We start from the raw sequence: 23,447 nt of genomic DNA, 5'->3' as shown, positions 1-23,447 counted from the left end.
GGGCTTTTTCCATGACTACTCCCAGTAGATAGCAGGCATCTGACTGTAATGTCTTAGGCCTAGTCTCTCCCCTACTGAGCTTAAACGTAGGGTCTTGCAATACCCACATCTAGTGCCAAGCTCTTACTACCATTGCTGCTGCCACCATCAGACTCTGGGTGACTTTGTACTTTTGGGGAAGGCTTCAGAAAATTCAAACAGTGACTCAGCTATAAAACCCACAGGAGCTGGCGTAGAAGGGTGAAAGTGGAGAAAGTTAACAATCGGTCTAAAAATATTACTGCTGATTTGGTCTCTTGTACCCTCTGAGGTAGCATTAATGAGCTGGAACCCTCTGCCAGGTCCTCTCCTCCCCGTGACTTCCTGAGAGCTGTCTGTAGCTGATGCTGATTCTTGCCAGCATGTGAGTGGGGATGAGTGCCTCTGCTCCAGGAAGAGCACACTGCTTTTCTTAGTCACTTTTGGAGGATACAAGTGCCATACGCTTGGCTACCAGGCTGGAGGCACTTGGTAAAGCTCAGGCTTCCTATAGTCCTGGAGCTGTAGAGTTCAGGAATAGAGCAGAGAGATCAGGGCTTGGCTCCTGGGGTGCCTATGGACTTCTCTCCCACACTCCCCACCCCCTAAGCCGTCTGGGTTGTTAATACTTGACACCTGGCCTTGGTGAAGCTCTGTGCCCTGTGATGGGGAGTGGACTTCGAGATAGGTTACTGGCCTGCAGTATAAGTGACCTATTGCTTACATTGGGTTTAGGTTATGTAGCTTAGAGTGTGCTTTTCCAGTAGATAGACCTCCTACTTCAAGTTAGGAGTAGGGAAACCATCAGTTGCTAGCTGTTTGGCTCCTTCCCTCCCGATTCTCAGCTGGTGGAGATCTGTGCTGGCCACCCAGCACCCTTACAGCAGGGGAAGTATGGTCTCCTGACCTGAACCAGGAACAAGACAGGTTTCCATCTCTTGAGATGAGGTCCCATCTTCCCTAGAAACTTTTCCTGTGATCTATAGATATTCAAAGAACTACCTGGCCAGGCCCTGTGTGAGTTGACTATATCAGAATAGTTAGGTTACTCCAGGGCATCTGACCATACGTGACAGTTTCCAGAAACCTGGCTCCCTCTGTAGGTTGAAGGAAATATCAAAACACCTGGAAAATCCTAAGCCTTTTCATATTAGGTTTTCTTGTCTTCCTTGTATCTTGTAGCCAAACTCCTACAATATCCTTGGCCCCTTCCACTGTCATATTTGCAGGAAACTGCATGGAGGTGCTGATGTGACCCAAGTGTGTTAATCCTGGGGCACCCTTATCTTATGTCTGCAGATGGCATTGCACCTTTCTGAGCCATTGATCTAAGCTCTTTTCCTCTGTTCTTCTGTGTGGTTGGGATGGTGTTGAGCGAAGCACTCTTTCCTGCTCTTCGTACTTGAATATGGAAGTATATACCCATGGCTGTGAGGATCCCAACAGATGGCAGGGAAGTGACTCTTCTGACCTGCCCTTCCTCGAGCAGAGTAGCTCTCTTCCACCTATACCTATATATGTTTAGTTCTCTTTAAAGAAAGTATTTGAAACCAGCGGAAGGGGTTTTGTCAAGTAACTCTATTTGACAAGGCTAGTAGCTACTTCTCTCAGCCTCTGTTTTGGTGATGGGCTGGGTTGGAATGAACTAAGATTTTTTTTCCTCTAGTTCCAAGTTGCCTCTAAGTCAGTATTGTGTCCATAAGTTGAATAACCTTGATGGAAAGGGTGTAGCCTCAGTGAGCACACTGGCTCTAAGGGATGTGATGTCTCCTTCCTTCCAGTACTATTCAGCAGATACTGAACCCCTGCTCTCTGCCAGATGTTGAGCTAATTACTGTTGGAGTGGGTTGGCCAGCTTGGTACAGAAGACAGAACTTTGTATACATGTGTGCCTGCAAATATCCATACAGATGTTTTTGAGGCTTTAAAAAGCTTGTTTAAAAGAAGATTATTTCTTCTTATAAGAAGAGGCTCCAAAGGTACTTATCATGCCCTGCCCCTCCCCCTCTGCTCCCACTGGGATTCTAGGCCCTATTACTTGTGCTTGATTCTTTTCAGGCTAGATCCAGTTACCTTGAAAGAGACAGAGATTCCAATGGGAATTGACTAGTTTTCCTTCGTGTCACTTAAAAAGAGTTTTTGTTTGGGAATAATTTCAGATTACTGAAGTTATAAAGTTATACAAGGAATACTTTTATTTCTTTTATCTGGACTCTCTCCTCTTGTGATTCTCACCTTCATCACTTGCATGTTCTTTTTCTGTCTCTACGTGAATTCGTCCTGGACCATTAAGAGCAGAGATGTTCTTATGTAATTAAAACCATTCTCAACTCTTTGTCAGCATAAGGTTGATAACAGTACTTTAATTAAAGTCCTGTTCATGCTCCAATTTCATCACATGACCCAGGATGTCCTTCATGGTACTTTTCTCTGTCAGCAGGTATCTTCTCAAAGCAGTAGGCCCCAGCTCCTTTTGCTTTGGCTCAGTATGAGCTTACAAAGTTTCTTGGTTGTCTTGAATATTTTTCACAACATCGGGCTTGCTTCAGTCAACATTTTTCCTGAACCTGTTACCAAGTCTGTACCACTCTTTCATAGTCTTTGTTCCTGGCTGTCACCCTCCCTCTCTCCTCCCTACTCCCTACCATGCACCCCACCATTGTTTTCAGAGATCACACTCCTTGGGAATGTCCTGTATAGCCACCTTACTGCTGTTATTTTAGTTACTAGTTGCCATTATGCTGTAAGAGCTGTGTTTAACCTACAGTTTCTAAGGCAAGGGAAATAATGACATATGGAAGGTTTTTGGGGTGTGGTAGGGGGAACTGATTAGAAGCTTGACGTAGCAAGCCTTAGGTTTTTCTAGATGAGTGCTTCTCAAACTTTAATGTGCACACAAACCTCCTGGGGATCTTGTTCAAAATGCAGGTTCTGATTCAGTGGGTCTGGAGTGGGGCCCAAGATGCATTTTTAATGAGCTCCTACAGTGGCAAGGCCCTAGAGAAGTTTCATGGCCTGAATGATTTAGATCTCAAGGCACTGACTTTTGGAAGGAGGGAGAGCTTTGTCAGTAGTTGATGGTCTTTTTTTTTTTTTTTTTTTTTTTAGTAGTTGATGGTCTTAAAGGAATTTTGAACAAAAGAGGGACGCCTGGGTGGCTCAGTGGTTGAGCATCTGCCTTTGGCCTAGGGCGTGATCCTGGAGTCCCCAGATTGAGTCCCAAGTCGGGCTCCCTACATGGAGCCTGCCTCTCTCTCTGCCTATGCCTATGTCTCTGTCTTTCTCTCTCTCTGTGTCCTCATGAATAAATAAGTAAAATCTTAAAAAAAAAAAAGTGTCGATAACAGGAAGATAAAAAGATGTAAAGTCCTAAGTATTAAAAGGAAAAAAAAAAAATAGCTAGTAAATGGTACCACTACAGAAGCTATAGTTCAGAATCAGAGAATTGGGTCCCACCCTGTCACTGACTAGCTGTTACTTACACAAACACTTGCCCTTTGAGCCTTTTATTGAGATGGGGTAATAGTACTCATGTCTTAGAATGTAGTGAAGATTACTTACCTAAAGTGCTTCTAACAAAGCATCTGACATGTGCTATATGTACAGTAAATGAACCTGGTCCAGATCGTAGAAGAGATGATTGACTGTGAACCACGGGCACTTAAGGAAGTAGAGTTCATTAGTGGCCAACATGGATAGTCATGACATTTTCGTTTTAGACAGGCTTATTATCACATTGAGAAGAATGCTATAGTCATAATTCATAGCTTTGACACAGGAATTTGACAGAGCATCAAGATGTTTTTGTGGGCATGGTAGAAAAAAAAAAGATTGCATGTTGAAGTAGATGATCTGTGGCTAGAACAGAAGTACCAACACAGTAGTGAACAGAAACTGATGTGAATGAGAAAAGTGGTTTTCAGTGGCACCCATTTTGCTTTTTTTTTTTTTTTTAAACTTAGGGTGAAGACAGTTACCGTAGCACATGTTTATTGTCCTCCGTGTCCTCAGACACAAGCCCTTTGGGCCAGCCATCTTCTCTTGAGCTTTGCTCTGCTGCTTTATGCTGTTTCCCTTGATAGCTCCTGGAGTTACCTACTGTGCTATACCTTTTTTTAGGATTGACATACAGCTCTGTGTCTTCTCTTTCACTGGGGAGTGCTCCCTCTGACTTGTGCATTTGCTGGGGGCTTTTCCTTGAAGGTGCTACATTGTCAAGCAGGAGATACACATTCTTCCAAGCCTCATCTACCACTTGTCTCAGAGCCATTCCTTTTGTTCTTCCTTCTAACTTCCCAGTTCCTTCCTTCTCTGAAAATCTCAGTATTTGTTTTAACCCCAGGCCCAGGTATCACCATGGGTCCCTTGAATATCCATTTAGATGACCTCTCCAGTATTTCAGATTCCACACATTCCACGTCAGCCCACTGTGGTCAGCATCCTGTATCTTGCCATCCTCAAAGCTCAGTGTTCGCCATCCCACCACCTTCTTATTCTACCCCTTCATCCCTCTTGAAGCTGTCAGCACGTTGAAATGGCTGGTTTTACATTTGCTTCTACTCTGTTCACCCACTTCTGTGTTTCACCTATATCGCATGACCTCCCCTAGAGCTGCTTCCATCAGTTCTTGTCCCACTTCCTCCTGCATAGCCCTATGTGGGTCCAGTGTGTCTCTAGGTTCCTAACACTACTGGAGAGAGTGGCCATCGGTGTAGACATGGTCTCTGTCAGTGGGCCCCGGTGTGGTGGTGGCCTTCCTGTCAGCCTCCTCTGCCACCCCCACAGCAGCTCCTCAGTGTCTGCCTGGGACCTCACAATGAAGTCTCAGTGCCCTAACTTGGTTTTCAAAGTATGATTTGGTTGTTATCTTGTTATTTGGCACCCGACACTTAATTCTGTAAAATGTGAAGAAAAATGAGGCCCTCTAGGGTATTGGTACCACTTTTAAGGCCAATATGTATGATCCGTTAGTTTTCACGGTGCTTTTATGCCAGGTTTTGCAGCACCAGGAAAGAGCCTTGAATAAATCTTCACACTTCCAGCCTTCTCAGGGCATGAGCTCCAGGGCTTTGATTTTGTGCTTTGGTGAGGCAGGGGCTTGTCAAAAGTATTTGAGAAGTTTGACAAGGATTATTTTTGGTGGATGTCAGAAGCCAAGCATTTGAGAAACACATTCAGCAAACGGTTATGTGCTCATGCTTAGGAAACTGCTTTCAAAGACCTAGTTAAAAAGTTTTCTTAGGGGATCCCCTGGGTGGTGCAGCGGTTTGGCGCCTGCCTTTGGCCCAGGGCGCGATCCTGGAGACCCAGGATCGAGTCCCTCGTCGGGCTCCCGGCATGGAGCCTGCTTCTCTCTCTGCCTGTGTCTCTGCCTCTCTCTTTCTCTCTATCATGAATAAATAAATCTTTAAAAAAAAGTTTTCTTTAAATTTTTTTATTTTTATTTATTTATGATAGTCACACACACACAGAGAGAGAGAGAGAGAGAGAGAGAGAGAGAGAGAGAGAGGCAGAAACACAGGCAGAGGGAGAAGCAGGCTCCATGCACCGGGAGCCCGATGTGGGATTCGATCCTGGGTTTCCAGGATCGCGCCCTGGGCCAAAGGCAGGCGCCAAACTGCTGCACGACCCAGGGATCTCCCAAAAACAGTTTTCTTAAAAAACAATGTAATAAATGAACAGATTCCTTGCTGTAGGTGGTATAGACTCCCCCACCCCCAGGACACACGCATATTAGACTGGCTGGGATTAAAAAGACGGACTATAGCAAGTGTTGGCATGATGTGGAGGGATAGAAGTCCTCTTCAGCGCTAGTAGGAATGTAACATGGTATGTCCCCTATGAAACCAGTGTGACCATGTCTTTAAAAATCAAGGGTATATTTACCAGAACAAAATAAACACACATACTCATAGTATGCCCCCTGCACTTAAAAAAATAAAATAAAAATCTGGGACACCTGGGTGGCTCAGTGGTTGAGCGTCTGCCTTCAGCTCAGGTCGTGATGCTGGGATTCCAGGATCGGGTCCCACATTGGGCTCCCCAGAGGGAGCCTGCTTCTCTCTCTGCCTTTGTCTCTATCTCTGTGTGTCTCTCATGAATGAATAAATAAAATCTTTAAAAAAAAAAAAACTAAAGATATACCCACCATATCTTCATCTTTTGGCCACAGGAGAGTCAGGTGGTCGCATCTGGCACATGCACTCTGTTGTGCATGGTACGTGTGTGCGGTGCCCCGAGAGCAGGCTTCCACTTTGACTTCATGTTTGGAGAGGTTTATTCCTGCCTCTTGGTACCTAGCACAGCCCCCAGCAGTCGGTCAGACTGACTTGGAACCCCAGTTCCAAGTCAGCTCTGGAGACCTGTGTGTTACTCAGTGACCTGGGGAGGGGAGCCAGACGTGGCCACTGCTGATTGAGCCCCTACACACACACACACACACACACACACACACACACACACACACACAACCATACACCCCACACTCTCACACAACCATACACCCCCACACTCTCACACACACACACACACACACACCACACCCCTACACCCCTCACACCTCACCCCTACACCCTCACACACCATACCCCCACGCACACCTCTACACCCCTCACCACACACCATACCCCCACACACCCCCCACGCACACCTCTCACCCCTAACACCCCTCACCCCCCTCACACACATACACTCACACCCACCACCACACACTACTCACACATACACTCTCTCTTAGATACACTCACCCCCCCCACACACACACACACTCTCTCTCTCTCTCTCTCTCTCTCTCACACACACACACACACACACACACACACTACTTTGGTTTCACCTAACAGCCATTTTGAGGTGGACATGCTCCCTTGTCATGGGATGAAAACATTATCAGATGAGCGCTCCTTCCCTAGCCTTCGTGCTGGGGAAAGCCCATGCTCCATGGAAAAGCCCTTTTATTCCTTATTCTCATGGATAAGAGATGTATTTTCCTTTGGATTCCTTATGTCTTCAAGCCAAGGATAGAAAAATGTCCTCTTCTGTCCACTTTACCTCCCTTACCTCTTCTGGCCTTTGCTTCACTTGTTTTTGATGTTTGGTATTTAAATATTTATTGTGTACCAGGCACTGCTCTGCTGAGCATTTTGCATGTGCTTTCTTAATTATCGAACCCTCCTGACAAAGCTATGAAACAGTTGGTATTCCACACAAGATGTCATGAGAAAATGGGAGCTCCACGAGCTTCTCGGAGCACACAGCCTTAGAGAGGTGGTGTCAGACGTGTGGGGTTCCAGCCCAGGTTTGTCTTTAGCCAAAGGGGGCTTAATCACACTGTCCTGCTTCCATCTCAGTGTCTGAAGCTGGAGACAGTCTGTACAGGACAGGAGAGAGTGTACGTGCAAGGACTTGGCATGACGGAGCTTCACAGAGAAGCTGGTGTGCTCATGTTGAAACAGACTTGTGGAACATGGCATGAAATTCTGTGTATAGCTATATAGTGTTAGAAAGGTGGAATTCTTTGAATAGATATGTTGACAGGCAGGCAGGAAGGACCGTGGTTTGGGCTTCCTAACTGTGTTGAATGTGTCTCCTTTGTACAATGTGTGTACCCAGATGTTAAGAGCAGTTGTGACCAGGGTTCCTGCTGGCACAGCTTCCCAAATACTGACCCTGCAGTCTGGGTGACACAGAGCAGTTTTGCTGCTATTGCAGCAAGTACTCTGGTCTTCAGATAGCTGTCCTGGAACTGCCTCCCTGGTTGGCCATTATCTGCTCGTTCTACTCTCACTGTGGTTCTGTCGTGCTTTGGTGATTGTGCCTTTGTGTATCTTATTGGGCGGCTGTGGGAGAAAAGGGAAGGACTGTTGGGAAGAAAACAAGGAGGTCATGAGACTTCTTTATTTTTTTCTTCTAGTACTGAGTGTGCTTCACAACCCACTGGGCAATGTCCTGGGGAAACCCCCCTTGAGCTTCCTGCCTCTGGACCCCCTTGGATCTGACCTGGTGGACAAGTTTCCAGCACCCTCAGTTAGAGGATCCCGCCTGGACACCCGGCCCATCTTGGACTCTCGGTCTAGCAGCCCCTCTGACTCAGACACAAGTGGCTTCAGTTCTGGATCAGATCATCTCTCAGATTTGATTGTATGTAACTTGTCACGGAGTTAGGTGGGCGGGGCAAGTGAGCTTCAAGGGGATGTGTGTCCCCCAGAACATGGGTGGGGGGTGGGATGACGGAAGTGGTGGAGACCACTGCGAACGTGTATGGAACTTATTCTCTACGGAATAGAGGGTGCCTTATACACTCCTCAAGCCATACATTTCAGGACCCAAGCAGCAGAGTCTCTTTTTACAAGTTACTTCAAGAGCTTTGAGAAAGTTAATTTCAAAAGTTAATATGGGAGTTCTTGCATTGTTCTGTTTCTTGGCCTGCTTGGTGATTTTCTTTAGCCTTGAAACAGTAACCATTTATGTACCTTTACATGTGTTATCTCAAAATTTCTAAGGGAAGATTTTAAAAATCATGCATTAGTAATTATCAGAGCCAGAATTTTAAACCCAGTCAGGCTGACTGTAGCTCCTTTATCCTCTTTACCTACCCATGCCACCTGTCAGTTTGAGGCCATGATGAATGTATGAACTGGTGCCTCAGAGTTAATTTATATAGCACATGCTCTTTATCCACAGCCATGTGTGACAGGTGAGGCACATGTGCTAAAGTAGGATTAGCAAATGGATGAGAATAGATGAGGGATATAGGAGACTGTGGAAGTAAATACATGGGAATGACTATGAGAAATTATCATAAAATAAAATACAATTTCAGGTGCCTTCTGAGCCTTTCTCCCCTGCCAAACCCCTGTCCGGTGACCATTCAGTGAATAGGATGGCTTTTCTTGCCCTTTTCTCTTCTATATCCAGGACTGGTACCTTTGGATGTGGTTAGTTTACTATCCAGAGCGTGAACTTTTAGGGTCTGTCTGTCTCCTGTCAGCCTGTCCTAGAATATGAAAGCTAGGTGTTCCCACTGCTTGTTGGTTTTATCTGTTAGGCTATGTTTCCAGATGGGTAATAACAAGCAGGTCCTTTTGATTCTCTGGACTGTAGTTTACTCCCCTATAAAATAGGGTTGGATGCTTGGGGTTCTGCTTATGTTAATTCAGATGGGGGCATGCCTGGGTGGCTCAGTGGTTGAGCATCTGCCTTCAGCCCAGAGCATGATCCTGGAGTCCCGGGATCAAGTCCCACATCGGGCTCCCTGCATGGAACCTGCTTCTCCCTCTGCCTATGTCTCTGCCTTTCTCTCTCTCTCTCTCTGTCTCGTATGAATAAATAAATAAAATATTTAAAAATAATAATAATAATAATAATTCAGATGGAACTCTGTCTTGAAAATTTACCTCATAACTAAATTTGATATTCTGGGATTTTGTTTAAAGAATTTTCTCAGATACCATACTCCCAAGGGTTAATTGGTGAAGGGATATGAGCAGACAGCTAACAGATGGAGAGAAATAAGGGCACCTGGGTGGTTCAGTGGTTGAGTGTCTGCCTTTGGCTAAGGACATGATCCCTGGATCCTGGCATCGAGTCCCACATTGGGCTCCCTGCAGGGATCCTGCTTCTCCCTCTGCCTATGTCTCTCTGTCTCTCTCTCTCTATCTCTCATGAATAGTTAAGTAAAAATCTTTTTTAAAATTTTCAAAAAAGGAAAAAAGAGGCGGTATTTGAATTTACAGGAAATATTCTGAGTAATTAGTTTGTGGGGTCTTTTTTTGATAATGTATCATTTTTATCTACTTAAGTAAAATTTAGTACTTTGACATAAGCTTATAATAAAACCCACACTCTCATACATTTCTGATAGAAAGCAGAACCTCATAGAAAGCATGTTGGCATTTTATATCTAGGAATTGAACCTAGAAAAAAACCCACCATACATATAAAGCAAGAAGTTATACCTTAAAGTTTGTATTTATAATCCTGAAAACTTGGAACGTGTCTAAATGTTTAACAGTAGGGGAGTAGGTTAGCGAAATGTAGCATGTTCCCTAAATAGATTATCATAAATTAATTAAAAATGATTATGAAGACTGCCTGGGAATATGAAAAAAAATGAATTGGGGAGAAAAGTATTTGTTTAAATTATAGCATAGAACAACTAATCAAAAATGAATAAGAAGAAAGCCTAAAAGAAAATATCAGACCTAACTGGTATAATTTCTATATAGAGTATGATTATTGATTTTATAACAAAACTGTCCTTTAAAAACCTGTATCTTCCTTTTTGCTTCCCTAGTCAAGCCTTCGAATTTCCCCTCCACTCCCCTTCCTGTCTCTGACGGGGGGTGGTCCCAGAGACCCTTTAAAGATGGGGGTTGGGTCCCGGATGGACCAAGAGCAAGCTGCTCTCGCTGCGGTCAGCCCCTCCCCAACCAGTGCATCCAAGAGATGGCCAGGAGCTTCTGTGTGGCCATCCTGGGATCTCCTCGAAGCTCCCAAAGACCCGTTCAGCATAGAAAGAGAGGCCAGGCTGTACCGGCAAGCTGCAGGTGAGTGTGGATGTGGCCATGCGTGGGGCCTGAGGCCTTGTTCTGGGCACAGGGAGTATGTGACCTTAGTTCCTAGACTGGTGAACTGTCCAGAAGAGGGACTTAGTTGTGTGGTGAAGTCTCTGGTCTGTTTTGTGGGGTAAGTACTAATGGGACAAACTCAGGAATTTCTCTGAGGCTGAACAGAGAGGAAAGACGCTGTGCCCGTATGGGGTTGGAGGCATCTCTTCCTTGTGGTCTTTCATGGAGGTTGGCTGTGTACCAGTGTAGCTTTTGATTCTTTTCACGGGTGGGCATCTTCAGGAGATACCCTGGAAGTGATGCCCAGAATTCCACCTTTCCCCTTTCTAATTCAGAAACCTGTGAGATATATAACCTATGCTGGAGCTATTTTCCCTGAGGCTTTCTGTTTGGTATCAATCAGTTTACCAAGGCTTCCAGGAGATACTCACCGACTGCTCTTCTGAGGTTCTGGAGTTGATAACTAAGTGAATGTTCAGTTTCTCTATCCATTTGTTTTTTGTAGGCTTCAGTACATTTGTCCCATCACAAAACTGGACCTGATCTCATTCTCCCCTGATAGTTCTGCTGCCCTGTTCACTTAAAGGTTTTGGCAGCCCATGATTGTATTAGTGCCACTGTTTGCCTGTGAAATGACATTACCTTGCTTTTGGATGGGGCCGTTATATTGATTTATGTTTTTGTTTGCAAAATATTGCTGATGGTACCCAAGTTCTTGGCGTAGCAGCACCCTGGATCTGTGCCTTTTAAGGAATGAGCTTCCATGTCATTGTCCTGGATGGAAGTGATGGTTTTTTGGCGCCCTGCCCCAGTGCTGAAGTACTAAAATGGGCAAGAACGAGCCAGTCCCCACTGAGCTTAGTCTCTGGTCTGGAAAGGCATAAATTGAGACAGGTCAAAGGCCAAACTGGTTGCCAAGAACGGAGAGGCCTCTAGGTTTTATAATAGACCAAACAGAAGATAGTTTCTACTCTGTAGAGCAAGAGTGGTTTCTTAACAAGGTGTTTAAGTCAGAGAAACTTCACTGTGAGTTTAGACAAGCTCGGATTTGGTATAAATTGGAAGTGGGGTAGGTGGGGGAATATCCATTATCTTACAGTGTTGGCATCAAGGAAGGCCCAGTGTCCGTTCAGGTGCTGTGAGACACCGGCAGTGATGGGACATGGCTCTGAGTAGGTGGAACAGTGGAGACATTCTTGTCTTGTCAGATTGCTATGGGTGGTTTTTACTGGCAGTGTCCTGATTCCTGTGACTGAGTTCAGAGTGAAGACCAGGAAACAGTAGAATGTTCCTTCTTTGAACATTTGGGGACAAAGCCAGTTTGGACCAGTAAACTTGTAGGACATTGTATACAAAATCGCTCTGTTGATTTTAAAGTAATTGGAAATTTAAATTAGTATAGTAAGCCATGACTAGATAAAACTGCTTTGTGGCTAGCTTATCAAGAACATGTTTGAAAATAGCTTGGCTGTGATCACATCTGCTTTGCTATTCCTCTCTGTTTTAGTGGAGACAGAATTAGTGATTTAGAGTTGTCACACTGGGCTGACTGGTTTGATAAAGTATAAGGTTTCTTGCCTTTCAGAATACTCATGGATGTTGTCCCAGGCAGCCAGGCCAGGGACCATGGTCTTTCTAGTTTTTCCTGGATAAGTTCATCCTCTGACCCATTTCTCTCTTTGTCGTCTCCAAAGCTGTGAATGAAGCCACCTATACCTGGAGTGGCCAGCTTCCACCGCGGAACTACAAGAACCCCATCTACTCTTGCAAGGTGTTCCTGGGAGGTGTTCCCTGGGATATTACGGAAGGTGAGCTGCCTCTGAGACCTACTGCTTGAGCACTGAAGGTGGGGCATGTCTCTCAAGAGCATTAAACTTGGACTTAAGGCCAGGGCTGAAGCTGTGCCCAAGCACAGGGCTTTGCAGGAGTCAGTGAGAGGGCGGGGTACATTCTGTAGACACCCATATCATTGCTTCTGTTTTCTGGTGCTTACACTTGTCACCTGGGACCCAAGGTCAATTCTGAGTTTGGGAGAAGGACACTGGTGGTCCTGTGCTTGTGCCTTCCTGGGGATGGAGGTCCATCAGTTTCTGCCATTCTTTTCCATCTCTCTGCAGTTGGATTGGTTAACACCTTCTGTGTTTTTGGCTCTTTGAGTGTGGAGTGGCCTGGTAAGGATGGCAAGCACCCCCGGTGTCCTCCCAAAGGTAATATGCCTAAAGGTAATAAAGACATGGTAGGAGCTTTTTTTTCCCCTCCCTAGTATGTAATTGCACTGAGGGATGCTGGGATGTCCCAGCTGCATGCTGGTAACCTGGTTTGGGCACTCCAGAGCACAGAACTTTCAGCTGTCGGCACTTCTCTCTCCAACCTAGCACATCCTTCTGCTGCTTCTGAGCTAAAGTTCCATCTGTTCAAACTTACATTGCAGTCAGAGCCACCTATGAATCTTGCTGTGTGAAAATTCCTTGTGCATTTCCCTCCAAACCTGAACCCCAGCAGCTACTTTTCCTCTCAAAATGAGGCATTTGAAAAGCTTTCCTTTGCCTGCCTTTCTTGCCCGGTTACATTGTTGTCTGACCTAATTCTGAGATCCCTTTGGAGTTGGTAGGAATGAGGACCAAGCATCTGATTCCTCACTGGTCTGAAATGAGATCCCTTCCCTGTAGAAAGGAGCAGGTGCTATTTTCACTCTGCCCCATCTTCACCAGAAATGTTCTGATGAACTGAACCAGTGGTCTAACTAGGCTTTTAAAGCAATACCTCCCTGCCCCAGGACAGCCTGGCTCTGCTGACCAGAACATGCTGTGTGTTTTGGGATAGAATGCTGGTGCTTATGATGGGATCCTGTGTCCCACTTTGCTCGTCCCTTCCCTCACTTGGGTGGGAGATGGTGTGCTTCTCCCTCCCTTGGCCTGACATCTGACACATCAAGGGCGCCCATTTGAAAGACCTTGTTCCAGAAGTAGGACAAAAATGTATCTTAGACATGAGGCCATTTCTCCTGGAAGAAATACCCTACTGCAAAACCAAAGCTGAAGAGTGACCACCTCAGGGATGTTAATGCAGCTTCTCCTTTTATTGGAAATAGGGTATGTGTATCTGGTCTTTGAACTAGAGAAGTCTGTCCGGGCCTTGCTTCAGGCTTGCTCTCATGACCCGCTGAGCCCAGATGGCCTGAGTGAATATTATTTCAAGATGTCCAGCCGAAGGATGCGCTGCAAGGAGGTGAGTTAGCACAGTGTCCTCTCTGGGTCAGGGTGGGTGCATACACAGGCTGCGGAGTGAGGCAAGAAGGCTGCTCTTCCTGTTTTCCAGTAAGGACGACAAAATGCTCTTTGACAGTAGAAAAACAAACCTTTGGACCTTACTAGTATGTGTGTGTTTCTGTCTGGAGAGAAGACTGTTCCAGCCCTTATTCTAGCCAACACTTCTGTCAAAAACCTCTGGTCTTAGAAATGAAATTGAAAACAGCATCTTTCTGTCCTTTGAATTAACTGATAATCTGCAGCTGTTTCTTTCTGGTCCTGCCTTCTGACCTCCAGTCTGTGGTGGGCAACTTCCTCCTTAGACCACACCATCCATGGATCACCTCTTCACTCCCACTCAGGGTTTGTCTATTGTGTGTTCCTTCATGTTTCTCTCTCCTTAAGCCTTTTCCACCACTGGCCTTGTGACCGTGCCCTTAGTATGGGATCTCTAGCACAGTTCCTGCACCTGCGACCCTCACTGCTGGTGCTGTCAAGGCTGCTGCTGGGTCCTGTCTCAGAGTTACTGGTCCGTTTGGGAGGAACTTAAGAATCTCCCCAAATGGTTCTCATGGATGATGTTTGAGAACCACTTGTCAGTTAAGTTTTGCACTCAGGAATCAGTATTGTTTTTTTAAAAATCAGGTTCATGGGACGCCTGGGTGGCTCAGTGGTTGAGCGTCTGCCTTTGGCTCAGGGCATGATCCTGGAGTCTAGGGATCGAGTCCCACATTGGGCTCCCTGCATGGAGCCTGCTTCTTTGTCTACTTGTGTCTCTACCTTCTCTCTCTCTGTGTCTCTCATGAATAAGTAAATTAAAAAAAAATGGGTTCCAGAGAATATCACTTTTGTGATACTGGACTAGATATGTAATATATCTGAAACATCATTTCCTCATATATAAAATGGGGACTTGAAATGCCTATTTTAGTAAAAAGATCAGTGGTTACCAGGGATTATGGAGGAGGGAGGGACACATAGGTGGAACATGGGATTTTTAGGGCAGTGAGACTACTTTGTGTGATGCTGGAGTGGTGGGATCATGTCATTACGCATTTGTAGAACTCTTAGAATGTACAACACACAGCAAGATTAAGCCTGAGGTAAACCATTGTCTTGAGGTGGTAATGATGTGTTGGTATAGGTCCAGTGATCATAGCACAGGAACCACTGGGATGGGGATGTTAATAGTAGGGGAGGCCGTGCATGCACTGGGGCAGGGGGAACATGGCACCCTGTACTTTGAGCTCAGTTTTGCTGTGAGCTTAAAACTGCTCTAGGAAGTAAATCAGTTAAAATCTGTAGGGTAAAGGGGGGAAAAAAACTACTTGAGACGGTCACATTGGATTTAAAATACAACAAATAAGCCAAGTAACAAAGCTGGCTCTTTATTTTATAGATCCTTCCTGGTGTTAATTCACATTCTGTCATAGTGCAGGGTGAGTTTGTCTCCCAGCTGCCCACAGTGACCCTCGGCACTGCTAGCTGGCCTTTCTCACTGTGTGGGGCTCATGCAGTTCTCCCACCTTGTTACCCTTTAGGACTTGGTTAACGTGTTCCATTGTCCCTGTCCCCTGCATTCATGGTGAGCAACTGCCGTGGCCGTACCACAGACCCCTGGCCTACCTCAGTGCTCCTGCTGGCACCTCCCAGTTTCCTGTTCCCCTTATCACCTTGCAGTGATTCCCAGTCTGTCTTTGATGCACTGACTGTCCTGGTTCTCCTTCCTCTCAGACTCCTCTCTCCTTGGGTCCCCTCCCTGCCACCAGGGCAGCCAGGATCTGACTCCCTCTTCTCTTCTCTCCTCGTCAACTTAGATCACTTGCTCCTATGGCTCTGCTCTCACTTCTGGACCTACAGTCACCTCTGTAGTCTCCTATCCTCATGGAGCCTCACCTTCTTGTGGGGCCTTTCTTGGGGATGTTCCATGATCCTAGATTCTTGTGCTTAGTGTAGGAAAAAGCTTGGAAAGCTTGCTGGCCCCTGGGGTGTGGACCAAGATGGTGATACTTCTTCATGCGGTTCCATGGAAGAAGAAAAAAATGCACGTTCATCTTTCCATGAAATGAGCTGTCTTCCCTCCAAAAGTGCCATCAGTGCTCATCCCAGGGTCTTCTAGGCCTGGATCCCCTCAGCCCCGACTCTTCCATTCTCCCGCCAGGCCCAGGCCATCTGACTTGTGCAGCTTCCTCTGTCAAGGAATCTTCTTGGTCTCCGCTTGTTCTGTGCCCAGCACCACTAGGACCCTCTAGGTCCTCCTCACCTGTCCTCTCAGCTATAGTTCTGCCTCGCATCTCTTCCTGCTTCGAGACTTTTTGCTGTTGTCATTGTTGGATCTTCAGATTAACTTTCCAGAAACCCCAGTCATCTATTAGCTCATTCCCTCTTGGAGTCTTCTGCCTGCCATGCCAGGTTTTGTTCTGGACTCAGGGGCCTCAGGGGCAAAAGACACAGGCAGCTCCTGCCCTGCTGCGACGCTGCCCTGTGAGCCCTCCAGTCACTCCCACTGTTCCTGACACACACCCGTTGATGCCCACATTGGGCCAGTGACCATCTCCTAGTGGGACTTCAAGCATCCCAACCCTCTGACCTTCTACTGTTAGCCTTCAGTTTCTGAGTCCTTCCTGCCCTAAGGACATCATGCTTTCCATGGCTCTGTGGTCCTCTACTGGAACCATATAGTTGATGGTTGTGGCAGAGTGCTAGGTTCCTGGGTGTGACAGCTCGGACTGTTTTGCTTGCTCTGAAGATGGGTGGCTGCTGTTCCACTTGGTTTTCCCCATTTTGGACACACAGACCCAGTAAAACCCAGCTTAGGTTGGGGTGAGGTGGTAGCTGAGTGTCTGCCTGGGACTGGGCAGCACACCTGTTCCCCCACAGGATGGGCCTGGTAGGCCCGGTTTGAGGACCTCCCAAGCATGCACCTCACGGTATGAGAACCTCTCTCTGGCTCCCTGCTAGGCTCACGCACCTTTGGGTGGTTTCCAGGTGCAGGTGATTCCCTGGGTCTTGGCTGACAGCAACTTTATCCGGAACCCATCTCAGAGACTTGACTCCAGCAGGACGGTGTTTGTCGGTGCTCTGCATGGGATGCTCAATGCTGAGGCCCTTGCAGCCATCTTGAATGACCTATTTGGTGGAGTGGTGTATGCCGGGATTGACACAGATAAGCACAAGTATCCCATTGGTAAGTGTCCCACTTCTGTGTGGGAAAATTTGGTGGCCCCTGGGACCTTGCTAGACTGAGATTGTAATACTTCCCACGGGAGTGGAGAGGGAGGCCTGACCCAGGTCCACAGATCAGCATCTATCAGCAGCATACCATCTTTTTGTAGATAAGCCATTGGTACTGCCCCTTGCACCCACCTCTCTCCTACCACATCCCACAAAGGGGGAGAAAGTGGTAGATCATAGGTAGTGAACATGAGACAGGAACTTTGGTTGGAAGCTCAGAGTGCATAGCCACACCAGTCTGGGACAAGAACAGGTAATCATTTCATTAAAAGACCAGGACTTCTCTGAATTTGCCTGTTTTTTTATACTAAGGGTTACTTTCAAGAACTCTATCTCTAGGGTCAGAGACCATAGAAGGAGATCCTGGGCGACTTGGGCAACAGAGTATACTCATGGCCTGTGCCATCCTAGCGTAGGGGGAGTTGGTGGACTTAACTGTTGGGCTTTTGGTCAACTCCCCTGAGAAAGGAGCTTCATTCCTCAGCCAAAGCAGAATAATCTTGAGTGGTGGTTTGGAGGTGGAGCAGAGCAGAGCCTAAACTTTGTGATCAAGCCCTGGCTCACCCACCTCCCCAAGTGCTTACTCTGCCCACCCACACTGAATCTGGTCAGGAAGGAGCACTCTGTGCTCATAAGTGCTGCACTGCCAGCTGGGAACAGGGGCGTGAGACGCGGCAGGGCAGAGGGAGCATTTGGCAGGATGAGTCGTCTTCTGGCTTCCCTGCTAGGTCTTCAGACTACCTCCAGGCCAGGAGGGGGTTGCCTGCTGCCCTCCCTTCAGAGAGGTGTTCTCTCTGTACCTGGCTTCCCACTTGTAACCCTGCCTGTGCATCTGCCTGCACTAGAGGAGTCTCTCCCCACCCCCCATTTCACTCAGCAAATCCCTCTCCCACCTCTGAGTGGTTTGTGCCACCACAGTCTACATAACTACACTGTTGAATGAATGTGCTTGCTGAATGCTTAAGATATGGTTAGTGGCACATGTTGAAATGATAATATTTTGGATATACTGGATTAAATAAAATAAGAATTCTACTATTTTATTTTCACTTAAATGTGGCTACTTGAAGACTTAAAATTACATGAGTATCTCATATTTCTGACAGCCCTGATATAGAAACAGGGTTTCCTGAGTGTTGACAAGTAGCATTTGAGAGAATTTGGCTAGAAGGTCAGTTTGTTCCCTTGTTTCTAGGGTCTGGTCGCGTGACTTTCAATAACCAACATAGTTACCTGAAAGCAGTCAGCGCTGCTTTTGTGGAGATCAAGACCACCAAGTTCAGCAAGAAGGTGAGTGCGCTGGTCTCTATCATTACTGTGGGTCTTTACCACCCAAGGCAGGCCTGGAACTGGAGCTGTTCATATGCTGGGGGTGCGCAGGGAGTGCCCGGCCGTGGCAGGCTCAGGAGGGAGTAGAGCTGGGACCCTGGAGCCTCATCAACATGCGAGGTGTCTCTGCTCACTGGGTATTTGACGTCGTCACTAGGCAGCCTGGCTTCCCATTCTCCAACCTGACCTGCGTCTCCTCAACACTTACCGTTTGCTGGGTAATCAAATGCTGGTGTATGATTTCACCAAGAAATCCATGCAGTAATGTACGTTGTTGCCCATATTGTGGAGCCTGCCAGCCTGGCTTTGTGTGGTGTGTGCATCTGACCTCTAGGGGCTGTGTTTGTGCTCTGCCCATAATTCTCTCCTTTAAAAGGAAACCTCCTGCATTCCTGTGTATATCCCAGTAATGTCGTTTCTCGTCTGGCCCATTTGGCCTCCTGGAGAGAAGAGCCACTCATTCACCTGTTTTTGCTTTGTGCAGGTTCAGATTGACCCCTACCTAGAAGATTCTCTGTGTCACATCTGCAGTTCCCAACCTGGTCCTTTCTTCTGTCGAGATCAGGTAAGTCCCCTGGGTACTTGATATGTCTAGTACTTGAGATGACAATTAAAAATTGTCGTGCCATATTTGTCACTAGAAGGTTGGTGCTCTCCAGTACCTCGTGGTTGTCTGAGAAAGCACAAAGGAGGCAGCAGTAATGTTCCCTCATGGTCAGGCCAGGGAAACGCTCTGGCAGCTTGATGCAAAACTCTTGGGAAAGCTTGTTGAGTGTTGACACTTTGACCTTCCCATTGCCTGGGATGTTGGTGTGCAATGTGGCACAACTACTTAACAGGTCTCTGCAGATGAAAGGACCCTGGATGGGTATGGTTAGCAGTACCTATGAGCCAAGCACTGTGGTCCTAACTCAGACCTTTCTCCATTGATCTTTCCCCACTCAAGGATCCTTCTTCTCTTGTGAACCTCTGGATGCTTGAGATACGATACGTACCGAGTTTGTATCCACAGTTGTCAGAAATGGGCAGCAAGCAGTTTGGCAGCTTCCTGTTGAGTGTTCCTGGGTGGTGGGGGCAGGGATCGGGTGTGTTTGGGCAGAGTTTCTCATATGTTAATGAACACACATTTGAGGATCTTGTTTAAATGCAGATTCTGACTCAATGGGTTTAGAATGGAACCTGAGATTCCTTATTTCTGACAAGTTTCCAAGTGATGTCAGTGTGGTTGGCCTGGTATCATACTTTGCAAAGAGTTGGGAAGTTTGAGGCCTATTCAGACACTAGCAGTCAACCATGCTTGGCTTTTTTGCACTGGTGCTTATTGCTCAGGGTCAGAGGCTCCAAAGCGAGAGTGTTAGGTACATTTGGGTTGCTGGGTTAACACCCAGAACAAGTTATCTCTCTAATGAGCCTCTTCTAGCAGACTTGTGTGTATCCCTATCATTCACAGATGACCCCCATGTTCAAGTCATGGTTCAAAGGTTGGTGGGTTGGCTGAAGTTACACGGCTAGCCAGAGGTGGGACCAGGGCTGTGGTGTGTACCCTGTTGCCTCTCCTCACTTAGTGTGAAGAGGACAGCATGTTGCCTAGCATTAGGACATGGAGCTGCTATCTTTGAATGTTCTCCTAAATTAGCAGCATATGATACAGCTGCTCTGTAGGAGGTGAGATCAGGGCACCTGAAGGCAGCCCTGGTGGTAGGAGAGCGTGAGGGGAGCTAGCACAGTCTGTACACAGTAGGAACCCAGTATGTTTGGTTGAGTTGAGCATTTAGTGGGTTTGCCATGGTTGGTCAGGCCTCTGTGTTTGGGGTGAGGTTCGCCAAGACTTCTAACTGTGTGAGGCTCTCAGGAATCCCTGCTCCCTGTCAGGCAGCAGGGTGCATCCCCCCATCCCCACCCCCACAGCTGGTGCTGACTCAGACATGGCTTCTCTCCTCCTTCTCCCCCAACCAGGTGTGCTTCAAATACTTCTGCCGGAGTTGCTGGCACTGGCGGCACAGCATGGAGGGCTTGCGCCACCACAGACCCCTGATGCGGAACCAGAAGAGCCGCGATGCCAGTTAGAGGAGCTGTGGCGCCCAAGGCTGGCAGGTCAGGCAGCAGCCTGCAGCATCCTGCCCCTGGCGACCAGGGAGCTGGCTTCCCAAGGACAAGGGAAAATCCGTAGTCACCTTTGCACTTGCTGAATCTGTCTTTGTTTCTGCACTAATTAATGCACAATGAGTTTTGTCGGGTTTTGTTTTCAGGGGGTGTGCTGGGCAAGGACCCTCTGGCTCACCCTCCACGCGACTCTGTAGTTGTCCCAGATTTTAGTTCTTCATTTTGCCGATGAAAAGCAAAAAAAAGAACTACGTGTCCAGAAGGTATTGACACGATGCCTACACCTAGGTTTATTTATTAAAAGCGCTTTTTTACATTCCTTGCAATACTGATGGTGATGATGCGCAGGTCTCGGTTTCATTCTTGCAGTTGCCATACAGTGCCTTTCCATTGATTTAACCCCCACCTGAACGGCATAAACTGAGTGTTCAGCTGGTGTTTTTTACTGTAAACAACAAGGAGACTTTGCTCTTCATTTAAACCAAAATCATATTTCATATTTTACGCTCGAGGGTTTTTACCGGTTCCTTTTTACACTCCTTAAAACAGTTTTTAAGTCGTTTGGAACAAGAGATTTTTTTTTTTCTTTCCTGGCAGCTTTTAACATTATAGCAAATTTGTGTCTGGGGGACTGCTGGTCACTGTTTCTCACAGTTGCAAATCAAGGCATTTGCAACCAAGAATAATAAATTTTTTTTGGATTCGAAACTCGACCGGATAAACGGTATTTGAGCGGCTGCTGTATATAGTTCTAAATGGTTTATTGCACCTTCTTAAGTTGCACTTATGTGGGGGGGAGGGTTGATAGAAGTTTTTAATCACAAAGTCACAGGACTTTTTTCTTTTGTAACTGAGCTAAAAAAAAAAAAAAAGGGCTGCTTTTTGGTGGGGGCAGGTGAAGGCTCACAGGAGCCCTTTCTCTCAGAGGGGACAAGTACCCTTCCCTTCTTTCTTTGATTTGAGAAGTGTATGAAGCAACAGTTGCAGTCACTGAAATGCTACTGGAATTTGAAAACTTGACTTTTTCTTTCTTCTTTTTTTAAAAAAAAAAAAAACAAAAACCTACTTGCCCCTCTTTGGGAAGCTGTGTGCCAAAGAACCAGTGTCATAACCCCCCCCCCCCCGCTGAGCTGACGTTGCATTGTTGCATATCCCAGCTACTCTGTGGGTTTTGTGAAGCTGTGTGTGAAGTCTCTACCTCATTGTAGTATATGCAGGCAAGACTGCACTCTCCTACAGATGTGTGGAGTACGCTGTGGTGTAGTTTTTTTGGCACATAATAAACACGTTGCAGCAGAGTTCTCATTCTGTCTCTGTGTCTGAGGTGTGGGAGCCAAGGGGCAAGTAGGGTGATAAGAGCAAAAATTTGTGTTTCCTTTGATTCTCTGTGATGGGATTCCAGCCCAGGTTGGCGGTGGGGCCGTGGGGAGATCTGCCCCTGTATTACTTGCTCACTTCGGTGCTCAGATGCACCTTGGAGTTGTGGGTACCTTTAGTCCAAGCATAAAGAGCCCTCTTCTCAAAGTCCCAGACGCAGCTTGGAGAAACCAGAGGCACAGCTCCTCGGGCCACTGGTTCTCAGCTGCTCCTTGAGGCCTCAGGCTAATTTCTGGGGAGGCTGACCCTATGCTGACCCAGTTCCTTCTGAGAGGGAGAAACTTTCTACTGTTCTTTGGAGATCCCTGTTCATTTGGACTCCTGATCACAGGCTCCCAGGATTTGTGAGGGGGTCTGCTGATTTTCCAGGTAGGTTGTGCCTGGGCCCAGCTGCTGGACTGGTCCTTTGGATTCCATTTTAGTCTGAGGTAGAGGGAACCTGGCACATCAAAGCATCCCTCCTTGTGAGAGGTGCAAGAACTCACTGTTGCAGGGGGTGGGGCGTCCTTCAGCAGGAGGAGAGGCTGCCTCCTTCACTCAGCCTGGCTGGCAGCAGCTTGACGGGAAGCATGCTGGTGAAGGAAGCTCCCTCAGGGGAGGCGTCCATACAGAGGCCTCTCTCCTTCGCTCCACCCCATCTCGTCCAGGTGCCACTCACTTTCAGGTAGAGAACTTCCTGTCCTCTGGTCTTCCGTCCCCAGCCAGTTTAAGGTCTGACTGCACTGGCCAAGGTGACCAGAAGGGAGCTGGAGGGGTGAGGCCCAGCCCCATGCCACTTACTGCCTGCAACTGGCCAGCCCAGGCTTTCCTTGAGTCTGGTGGGGGCTTGGGACTTGGTTCAGCAGAGCTGGAGGACAAGGGGGTGGTCTGCTCCAGTGGGCTCCAGAAAGGCCTGGTTGGGGCGTGGGTATAGCAGGAAGAGCCTGAGGACCCTGGTGGTTGGTGGAGGTGCCTCAGTGGTTGAGAGTGCTGCAGGTGGTCAGGCCTCAGCTTCTACCTTTGAGAACTTGCTGAGGGTGGGGGTGGTAACTGGGAATAGCAAAGCAAAAAACGGCCCTCACTGTGGGGGAGCTCACCCCTAGGTGAAGAAACAGGTCATCATGAGGGGCACCTGGGTGGCTCAGTGGGTAAGCATCTGCCTTTGGCTTGGTTGTGACCCCAGGGTGCAGGATGGATGGAGTCCCACATCAGGTTCCCTGCAGGGAGCCTGCTTACCCCTCTATGTCTACTCTCTATGTCTCATGAATAAATAAAATCTTAAAATACAAGTTCACCATGATAAATGCCTAAGATACTACAGCAGCTTCAAAAGGATCAGAGGGGGAAGAAAGAGCACCTCTGATGAGGTGATACTTGAGCAGTCTTGGCAGAAACGAGATCAGCTTCTCTCAGTGGCCCCCTCTCCCCCAGGCTAGAAAAGGCAAGCTTGAGGCCCAGGGTCTTGGGCGGGGCACCTCCCCTACCTCCTCACCTTCCCACGCTCCCGAATCGCCCTCCGTCTCGCGGGCGTGTGCAGAAGACATGCACCCCTTCTAGTCCAGGGCACATCAAACGATCCTGTCTTGAGAAT

General features: G+C 47.3%; 1 protein-coding gene across 15 annotated transcripts in view; it reads left to right on the top strand.

Annotated features, from left to right (window-relative positions):
- CPEB1 (cytoplasmic polyadenylation element binding protein 1) overlaps positions 1-21,798 on the top strand; it is a 94,388-nt gene extending 72,590 nt beyond the window's left edge. For 11 of the 15 annotated variants that reach the window (XM_025437510.3, XM_025437504.3, XM_025437509.3 and 8 more), the window contains 9 exons: positions 7,931-8,157; positions 10,313-10,565; positions 12,281-12,394; positions 12,704-12,808; positions 13,678-13,814; positions 16,823-17,021; positions 18,264-18,358; positions 18,882-18,962; positions 20,354-21,798. In XM_025437510.3, the coding sequence (XP_025293295.1) occupies positions 7,931-8,157; positions 10,313-10,565; positions 12,281-12,394; positions 12,704-12,808; positions 13,678-13,814; positions 16,823-17,021; positions 18,264-18,358; positions 18,882-18,962; positions 20,354-20,464 (1,322 nt within the window). In that variant the 3' untranslated portion in view covers positions 20,465-21,798. The remainder of the gene's footprint in view (positions 1-7,930; positions 8,158-10,312; positions 10,566-12,280; positions 12,395-12,703; positions 12,809-13,677; positions 13,815-16,822; positions 17,022-18,263; positions 18,359-18,881; positions 18,963-20,353) is intronic. The other 4 variants (XM_025437500.3, XM_025437501.3, XM_035714374.2 and 1 more) reach the window with 2 other exon arrangements.
- Positions 21,799-23,447: the final 1,649 nt, after the last annotated feature.

The sequence above is a fragment of the Canis lupus genome, chromosome 3 (genome assembly GCF_003254725.2).
Source record: "Canis lupus dingo isolate Sandy chromosome 3, ASM325472v2, whole genome shotgun sequence".
NCBI classification, from domain to species: Eukaryota; Metazoa; Chordata; class Mammalia; order Carnivora; family Canidae; genus Canis; species Canis lupus.
Note: the sequence above shows the minus strand (reverse complement) of the source record. Positions and strands in the feature narration are given on the sequence as shown.